General features: G+C 38.2%; 1 protein-coding gene across 18 annotated transcripts in view; it reads left to right on the top strand.

Moving 5' to 3' along the window:
• Positions 1 to 10,115, top strand: part of CDC42BPA (CDC42 binding protein kinase alpha) — a 330,073-nt gene that overhangs the window by 103,887 nt on the left and 216,071 nt on the right. For all 18 annotated transcript variants that reach the window (XM_017526457.2, XM_017526468.1, XM_017526469.1 and 15 more), the window contains exon 4: positions 6,052 to 6,147. In XM_017526457.2, the coding sequence (XP_017381946.1) occupies positions 6,052 to 6,147 (96 nt within the window). The remainder of the gene's footprint in view (positions 1 to 6,051; positions 6,148 to 10,115) is intronic.

Raw genomic sequence — 10,115 nt, 5'->3', positions numbered from 1 at the left:
TGAAGTAGATGTTACTATAGCCTTTAAGCATGGTGAATCCTCAGAGCATCTCTATGAATATATGTACCCTGGGTATATGTGCGTCATGATTTAGATGATATTGATCTAGAGCAGGGCTTCTCAGCAGGGACTCTATTGATATTTGGGGCCAGATAATTCTTTGTTGTAAGGGTGGTTGTGTGCATTGTAGGTTATTTAGCAGCATCCCTAGCCTCTACCCACTAAATGCCAGCAGAACCCATCCTTTCCCAGTTGTGACAAGCAACTGAGAGCAGTGTGATATACCGAAGCAAAATGTAGCCTGTGGTTTATATCTAGACTCAGGATTCAAGGTGTTGATAGGAATCATTTAATAGCTAAATATTTATGGATAAAATCTTAGATGTCTAGGGTTTGCTTAAAAATATGTATATGCACCTGTGTATGTGATGCTAGGGGATGGTAGTAAGTGAGTAAGGGTGTAAATGAAATAAGATTGACCAAGAAAATAATTGTATAAGTTGAATACGTTAGGAGGAGGGGTTTTTATACTACTTTCTCTACCCTTGTATATGTTTGAAATTTTATATCATAGTTTATATTGTTTATTTTCTTATTTTAATTAATTTTTTTTTTAAGAGACAGAGTCCCTTTTTTGCCCAGGCTGGAGTGCAGTAGTGTGATCTTAGCTCACTGCAGTCTCAAACTCCTAGGCTCATGTGATCTTCCTGCCTCAGCCTTCCAAGTAGCTAGGACTACAGAGGTGCATGCCACCAGCCTGGCTGGGATTCCCCGCGCCCCGCCGTAGAGACAGGGTCTTGCTGTGTTTGTTTAGGCTGGTTGCAAGCTTTAGACCTGAAGCGATCCTCTCACCTCAGCTTCCCAACGCATGGGATTGCAGATGTGAGCCACTGCCCCTGGCCTATAAATTTTTAAATAATTTTTTTTGTAGTTAAACAGTTTAGCATAGATTAGAACTCAAAGCTTAATATGTTCTGTTGACTAAAATCTTTGGAGCTTTTTTTAGTTTTGAGTTATCACTCAAATGAAATAATGAATGTTTATTAAATTCTAGCTAGAATGTTTATAAAATTTCAGATTTCCATTACAGTGAGACAGCCAGGAGAAGGTAGTCTCCTAGGCTCTGACAGTCTTTACAAACTCTCTAAAATGTTAGCAGTAAACTGTAACCTCGAGTTACAGTTAAATTATAAAACAGGACTTAGTAGTATGTATGTAAAGTGATTTCTCTTTTCCCCTTAAAGTGAACCAAAGTATAGTGTTGCAGATTTTAGTAATTTAATTGAAGGTAAAATTGCCCATTTGTTTTGGTCAAGCTTTATTTGTTTTAATGTTTATTATGTTGTTATTTAATGCACAACTTTAGAAATTCTATTTGGTTAAATAAGATTTGTGGGTATACATGCATAGAAAATGTTAGGGCCAAATGAATTACAATGTTGATTGTTTTGTAGATCATGGCTGTTGAATTTACCTTGTGGGATATAATAATTAAGCACTTAATATCTGTATAATACGGAGTATTAATTTTATAGTGTATCTGGAATATAGTATAGCCATCAAGAAAAAAGGTAGATTTTTATGTATTGATACAGAAGGATCTTCAAATTCATTGTTACTTGAAAATAACAGCTTACAGAGCACTATAAATATAAACTCATTTGTATAAAGACCAACTAATATAGGGGAGGTGGGATGTGAATATATAATGTGTAATGTGTTGTGTGTGTTTGTGTGCATGCATGCTTATATAGACACAGATTTTTTGAGAGGATTCTGAACAAAGACTTAATAGTACTGGACACAACAATTGGGCATTGAAACTATGGAAATGTGACTCAAGGAGACTTATTTTCTTAGAGTTATCTTTGAAGTTTCTGTCATAGTGTTGTTATTTTTTTTGTTTCTTTTTAGTTAAAAATTAAAGATAGGTTGGGTGCGGTGGCTCATGCCTATAATCCCAGCACTTTGGGAGGCTGAGGCGGGTGGATCACGAGGTCAAGAGATCGAGACTATCCTGGTCAACATGGTGAAACCCCATCTTTACTAAAAATATAAAAATTAGCTGGGCATGGGGGTGAACGCCTGTAGTCCCAGCTACTCAAGAGGCTGAGGCAGGAGAATTGCTTGAACTCAGGAGCCGGAGGTTGCGGTGAGCTGAGATTGCATCATTGCACTCCAGCCTGGTTAATAAGAGCGAAACTGTCTCAAAAAAAAAAAAATTTAAAGATAATGTATTACAGAAATGATACTTAAAATTCATTTTTAGGCTGGGTATGGTAGCTCATGGCTCATTTTTATAATGCTAGCACTTTGGGAGACTGGAAGATTGTTTAAGCCCAATAGTTTGAGACCAACCTGGGCAAGATAGTGAGACCTCTTCTCTAAAAAGAAAAAAAAACATTAGCTGGGCATAGCGGCGTGCACCTGTAGTCCCAGCTGCTCAGGAGGCTAAGGTGGAAGGATCACTTGAACTCGGGAGCCTGGGCTACAGTGAGCTGTGATTGCACCACTGCACTCCAGCTTGGGCAATAGAGATCCCATCTCAAAAAGGAAAGTAAGAAAATTATTTTCTATTTTTGATCATACATTTCTAGGTTCTCCAGGATATACTTTTATAGTAATGGAAATGTATTCTCAGAATAAACTACAACATTAAAAAATCAATTTGAAAAAACAATTCATTAGAGAAAATAGACAAAGGAAGTAAACAAAAGACAAAGTTCGGGTGTCAGATAAGTGTATATAAAGTTATTTACCTGCACCTGTAATTAGGAATATGTTATTAATTAAAGGAATATATTTCACATCCATCATGTTGGCAACAACTTAAAAGCCTAATAATGTCACATATAGTTGAGGATGTGGGGAAAAGCAGAGCTTTCATATGCTGGGTGGAGGAGTAATTGGTCTAGCACTCAGGAAAGAAAATTGGCTGTCTCTGGTAAAGTTGAAATTAGCATTGAGTATTTCTATTTCTTTTCTTTTTCTTTTTTTTTTTTTGCATCTGATTTATTATTAAAAATTAAGTTCTGGGTTACATATGCAGAACATTCAGGTCTGTTACATAGGTATACATGTGCTATGGTGTTTTTGCTGCATCCATCCCCCGTCATCTGCATTAGGTGTTTCTCCTAATGTTATCCCTCCCCAGTCCCTCCACCCCCTGCTTTCCCTCCCTTATCCCCCACTCCTCCTGACAGGTCTTGGTGTGTGATGTTCTCTTCCCTGTGTTCTTATTGTTCAACACCCACTTATGAGTGAGAACATGCAGTGTTTCGTTTTCTGTTCTCGTGTCAGTTTTCTGAGAATGATGGTTTCCAGTGTCATCCATGTCCCTGCAAAGGACATGAATTCATCCTTTCTTATGGCTGCACAGTATTCCATGGTGTATATGTGCCACATTTTCTTTATCCAGTCTATCATTGATGGGCATTTAGGTTGGTTCCAAGTCTTTGCTATTGTACAGTGCCGCAATAATCATATGTGTGCCTGTGTCTTTATAACAGAATGATTTATAATCCTTTGGGTATATACTCAGTAATGGGATAGCTGGGTCAAATGGTATTTTCTAGTTCTATATCTTGAGGAATTGCCACACTGTCTTCCACAGTGGTTGAACTAATTTACACTCCTGCCGACAGTGTAAATGCGTTCCTATTTCTCCACATCCTCTCCAGCATCTGCTGTCTCCTGATTTTTTAATGATCGCCATTCTAACTAGCATGAGATGGTATCTCAGTGTGATTTTGATTTGCATTTCTCTAATGACCAGCGATGATGAGCTTTTTTTCATGTTTGTTGGCTGCATAAATGTCTTCTTTTGAGAAGTGTCTGTTCATATGCTTTGCCCACTTTTTGATAGGGTTTTTTGCTTGTAAATTTGTTTAATTTCTTTCTAGATTCTGGGTATTAGCCATTTGTCAGATGGGTAGATTGCAAAATTTTTTTCCCATTCTGTTGATTGCTGGTTCACTCTAATGATTGTTTCTTTTGCTGTGCAGAAGCTGTTAAGTTTAATTAGATCCCACTTGTCTATTTTGGCTTTTGTTACCATTGCTTTTCGTGCTTTAGTCATGAAGTTCTTGCCTATGCCTATGTCCTGAATGGTTTTGCCTAGGTTTTCTTCTAGGGTTTGTATGGTGTTAGGTCTTATGTTTAAATCTTTAATCCATCTGGAGTTAATTTGTGTATAAGGTGTAAGGAGGGATGTGGTTTCAGCTTTCTACAGATGGCTAGCCAGTTTTCCCAACACCATTTACTAAATAGGGAATCCTTTCCCCATTGCTTGTTTTTGTCATGTTTGTCAAAGATCAGATGGTTGTAGATGTGTGGCATTACTTCTGAGGCCTCTCTTTTATTCCATTGGTCTATCTCTGTTTTTCTATCAGTACCATGCTGTTTTGATTACTGTGGTCTTGTAGTATAGTTTGAAGTCAGGTAGCATGATGCCTCTAGCTCTTTTTGTTTTTGTTTGCGAATGAAAGGAGCCACATAGCTGAGGATGTCTGAATGTGGATAGACATTTGCACATCTTACAAGGTTATTACAGCTCATTCTGTTGGATCATAAAGGTAAAATGGCTTTTTGGATGGCCAAATGTGAAGCTAAAGCAAGAGCAGTCCAGTGTATGGCTTTCCCAGCCAAGCCGTCTGCAGAGATTTAAGCTGCTCATGGCTCTTGTGTTTATCACATTCAAGGTGATAAACTTGCAGGACAGAGTTGGTGTCTCTGAGACCACATGGCCAGCTCAGGCAGATTCAAGACAACTCCTGTGATCCACCAGAAGGTGATCCTGGACAGGAAGCAGGCACTGGATTCTGGGCAGGGATTTTGGAGGCAAGGGTGGCCAAGCATTTCACCCAGGGCCCCAGGTCGCAGAAGGCCTGGTGCTCTGCATCCCATTCCTTCTGCTCTGCCTCTGCCGCTGCCAGCGGGCTTGGTTGCTTGCAGCCCAAGCGCCGGGAAAAGAGTCTAGTATTTCTATTTCTAAGCCTATACAGTGGAGAAACTCTTACACATTTGTACAAATATGTTTACTGCAACATTGTATATAATAATACAAAACTGGAAATAACCTATGTTTCCATGGTTGGGTGTTGCATAAATAAATCCTAGTGCATTCAAACAATGGTATGCCATAGCAGTTAAAAGAAGAACAGTCATTCTTGAGAAAAAAACAAACAAAAAAAACGGATAGATAAAATTATACCGTTCACATAAATCTTTTCTTTTTTTTTTTTTTTTTTCTGAGACAGGGTCTCTGTTCTGTCACTCAGGTTGGAGTGCAGTGGTGCCATCTTGTCCCACTGCAACCTCTGCCTCCTGGGTTCAAGCAATTCTCCAGCCTTAGCCTCCCAAGTAGCTGGGATTACAGGTGTATGATACCACACCTGGCTAATTTTTGTATTTTTGATAGAGACAGGGTTTCACCATGTTGCCCAGGCTGGTCTCAAACTCCTGAGCTCAACCGATCTGCCTGCCTTGGTCTGTCAGAGCTCTGGGATTACAGGCATGAGCCACTGTACCCAGCCCATGAAAATTTTCAGAACACCAGCAAATCTATTGTTTATAGACATAGAGATGTAAGATCAAAGCATGTTATTGGTAGACTATCCACTGACTTCAGATTATTGGTTACAACATGTGCAAAAGGGAAGACAATGGGTTCACTGATTGGAGTAGGAGTAGGAAGATCACAATTTATATTTTATTTCTTTTAAAAAAAATCAGAAGTAAATATGGCAAAATGTAGACATTTATAGTATCTGGATGGTGGGTTGGTCCATGGTTCTTAAATTATTCTGCGCATTTTTCTGATAGTTTTGAACTATAAAAGTATTTGTTAATATAAAGTATATTTTTAAAAGGTATTATTCCAGTAGCCCAGTTTCTGAGGGTTCTTTGAAACTTGTGTTATTGAAAAGTCTTATAAAAACCAAGTGTATTCCTTTTCCAGAACAGAAATAATATAAACATACTAAGTAATTCTTTGCATATTTCTTAGTTTTACATAAAATATGCTCTAAAAATTTTCTTTTTGCTTTTCAGACTGCATGTTTTCGTGAAGAAAGGGATGTATTAGTGAATGGAGACAATAAATGGATTACAACCTTGCACTATGCTTTCCAGGATGACAATAACTTAGTAAGAATCATTTTTGTATTTCTATGTACTATTTTTTGTTGTTGTTGGAAGAATTAGCATTATTTTTATTTAAGCATTGTTTAAATGTAGGTTTCATATAGAAAATTACTGCATTTCACACAGAGTAGGTTGTTCACTTGATACATGTTTTTTTTTTTTCCTCTCTGGAAATTTGATACCTTTTCATTGGAATTCTTTATGCTAATAAGCAAGTCAAAGCTAAATCCAGACATTTAATTTCTATTAGTTAAGTTCCGTACAAGGTCTTCAGGAGTTTTTAATGATTTTCCCAATATATTTTATTCATAGTATTCTATTGCTTTTTAGAATTTTACATATTTTTCTAAGTGGCTATGTGCTATGTTAAATAGAGCCACATTTAAAACATAGGATATGTCTGATTTTATATTGAGATAAGACACTTCACAAAAGTTGAGAAAGAGCTTGGAGGAAAATTCAAAATATTAGAAACACTGCCAATTGAGAATTAAGAAGAATGAAGAGATAAATGAATGAATAGGAAAATAAGATTAAATCTATCACAATTGAGGATGCAACTGCTTGGCCTGCTATTCGAGGCTCCACATTGTCTGACCCCGATTTTTATTTCCAGGTTTATTCTTTAGCATACGTGTATTGAAATCCTCCTGTGTTACACACTACACCAAACACTGAGATATAAAAATTAATGGGATATTTTTCAGTCATTTGACAAATAGTTATTGGATTGACCTGTTGCTTTCCCCCTTCTACCTTCTTTCATGATGTGTGTCTTTCTTTCCTTTCCCTTTCCGTTTCCTTCTACTACTACTACTTCTTTTCCTTCCCTCCCTCCCTCCCTCCTTCCTTCCTTCCCTCCCTCCTTCCCTCCTTCCTTCCTTCCTTCCTTCCTTCCTTCCTTCCTTCCTTCCTTCCTTCCCTCCCTCCCTCCCTCCCTCCCTCCCTCCTTCCCTTTTTTCTTTTTCTCTCTTTCTCTCCTCCTTCTCCTTCCTCCCCCCTTCTCCCTCCTCCTCCTGCTTTCCTCCTCCTTCTTTTTCTTCTCTCTTCTTCCCCCCTCCCCCTCCTCCTCCTTTTTCCTTCCTCCTTCCTCCTTCCTCCTCCTCCTTCTTCTTTCTTCTTCTTTTCTTTTTCTTTTTGGATGGTGTCTCCCTCTGTCACCCAGGCTGGAGTGCAGTGGTGCTGTCTCAACTCACTGCAACTGCCTCCCAGGCTCAAATGATCCTCTGATCTCAGCCTCCTGACTAGCTGGGACTATAAGTGTATGTCATCATGCCCAGCTAATTATTTGTGTTTTTGGTAGAGATGGGATTTCACCATGTTGCCCAGGCTGGTCTCAAACTCCTGAGCTGAAGTGATCCACCTGCTTCAGCCTCCCAAAGTGTTGGGATTACAGGCGTGAGCCACTGCGCCTGGCCAGGGTCTCTTTTCTTATTCTTACATTCCCATGAGGGGAACCAGACAGTAAATCCAAAATCAAGTAATATTTTCAGATTATTTCAAATGGAGAAAATAACTACTTTTATTCAAAGATAAGTCAGTAAAGACTCTTCTAAGACAAATAGTAATTAGCTAAACCAAGAAGAAGATGGAGAGTGAGGGCTTGGTAGGCAAAAGTATAGAGATTTGAAGTCAATACTTGTTTGTATTGATTGAAGAGGCTTGGGGAGAAGGGAGGCAGGAGGGGGAACTTAAATAGCTAACATGTTCTTATATGTTCTGCTAAGCAAATTAGACTTTTGCAACCATGTTTTTTGATTGGGGGTCGTCATGAAACTCTTGTGTATGTTTTTAAATTTCATTATATCTGAGAGCCTAGACAATATAGCATGTTACAATAAAACTGCCCAGACTGATCTGTTGCCTTCCTCCTCCTACTTTTCATGGTTTCTCAGGAGTTCCTCACAGATCAAAGTATGAAACCTACTGTTTTAAGACTATAGGAAGGTTTGTGACTGGAAAGGACTAGGGTTGTTTGAGAGATGAGAGGAAGGCCAGTGTGATTATAGTAACCAAGGAAAGAGAGGTATAAAACGAGCCTTTGAGAGCATAGGTCATATAGATCATGCTGAGGAGTCAGATTTTACTTGAATTTCAGGAAGAGTTTTATGGAGAGTGAAATAATCAGTTTTACATTTTACGTGGAACATGCTGACAACATTGTGGATTATGGATTTCAGTGATAAAACTAGAGGCAAAGACACTGGTTAGGAGACTTTTACAAATTCAGGTGACAGATGGGGAAGACTTGAATAAAGTTGATAATATCCAAGTAGTGATGAAGATGAGAGGATGGTTTCACATTACTATTTAGAAAGTAAAATAATTAGAACTTTATGTGTTTGAGTGGATGTCAATGGAGGAGAGAGGAGCCATAATGATTCTCGTTGTTTCCAATGCCAGACTTATGGGACTCAGTGGTCATTGAATTGAATTGGGGAATAGAGGAGGAAGAGAAGATTTAGAGTAGGGGGAAAATGATTTGTTTAATTTGGTAGATGTTTGGTTTGAATTGTAGTGCGATCCATTCACTGGGTTGGATATATAAGTCTGGTGCTCTATATATAGAGTGAATAGCACTGCACATCTTTGAGTCCTATTTTATAGGTCAGGTTTTGGCAGACTGTGGGCTGCAGCTGAAATCTGGCCTACCACTTGTTTTTCTAGAGCCTCCAAGCTAAGAATGTTCTTTACATTTTTAAATAGTTGAAAAAAATCAAAAGAATAATACTTTCTGGCACATGAATATTATACTAAATTCAAATTTCATTCTCCCTAAAATTTGATTTTAACACAACTACACTTACAGATTTATGTATTGTCTGTGGCTGCTTTTGTGGTACAATGGCAGAGCTGACTAGTGACAGACACTGGCACTGTGACAAAGGGTAACACAGTATATGTGTTACTCTCATTTTGTACTGCTGCTTAGTACGCTATAAATTGCAGTGACACATAGTTATAACTTGATAGTATTTTGAATGCTATGCATATTGCTGTACCCCATAACATTTTATTATTATTTTTCTTAATAGTGCATACTCATCATGACAAAATAAGGCAAGAAGTCTTCAGATATTAGGCTTTTAGGCACGGTAGTGTGGATTATTTTGTTATGGATTAAATGGCAGAGTATTGTGTTTATTATGCAACCACACTACAATAATACTAATACAATATACATCTACATTTCCAGACTAAGCATTCATCACACATTCCCAACTCACAGAGTATCTATCGCAGCAGAACTTCATAAAAATAAAAATGAAAATGAGTGTATCTGTAGTAAGTTTCTGAGTAGCTCATTTGTTAGCCAAGCAAGGAACGCCACTTACTGATGTAGAATTAATTAAATCATGTTTGATTGCAGCAGCTGAGAAAACATGCCCAGGGAAAATAAACTTGTCTAAGACTATGTATGAGCCTTTTCGTGATAACAATTGCTCAAAGAATTGAGGGCACTACTAGCACATCAACGTTTGATTATAAAACCAGAGAAATGTGTGGATATTTTTTTTTTCTTATTATGTAAGTACTTACATTATATCCCTGATTTTACCTTTTTGCTTGCCAAGCCTAAAGTGTTTATTACCTGTCCCTTACAAAAAAGTTGGCCAACTCCTGTTGTAAATAACAGTGAATAAAAGGAGTAAATGAGAATAACTGAGTAGTGCTTGTAAAATGTGAAAATAGGCCATGCGTGATGGCCCACGCCTGTAATCCCAGTATGTTGGGAGGCTGAGGTGGAAGCATTGCTTGAGTCCAGGTGTTCAAGACCAACTTGGCTTCAAGACCCTTTCTCTACAAAAAAAGTTTGGTGTAGTGGTACACACCTGTAGTTCCAGCTACTTGGGAGGCTGAGGCAGGAGGATCACTGGAGCCCAGGAAGTTGAAGCTGCAGTGCAGTGAGCTATGATCACACTGCTGTACTCCACCCAGGGTTGGAGACCCTGTCACTAAAAAAAAAAAAA

Source organism: Cebus imitator, unplaced genomic scaffold (assembly GCF_001604975.1).
Source record: "Cebus imitator isolate Cc_AM_T3 unplaced genomic scaffold, Cebus_imitator-1.0 Scaffold42, whole genome shotgun sequence".
Classification (NCBI taxonomy): Eukaryota; Metazoa; Chordata; class Mammalia; order Primates; family Cebidae; genus Cebus; species Cebus imitator.
Note: the sequence above shows the minus strand (reverse complement) of the source record. Positions and strands in the feature narration are given on the sequence as shown.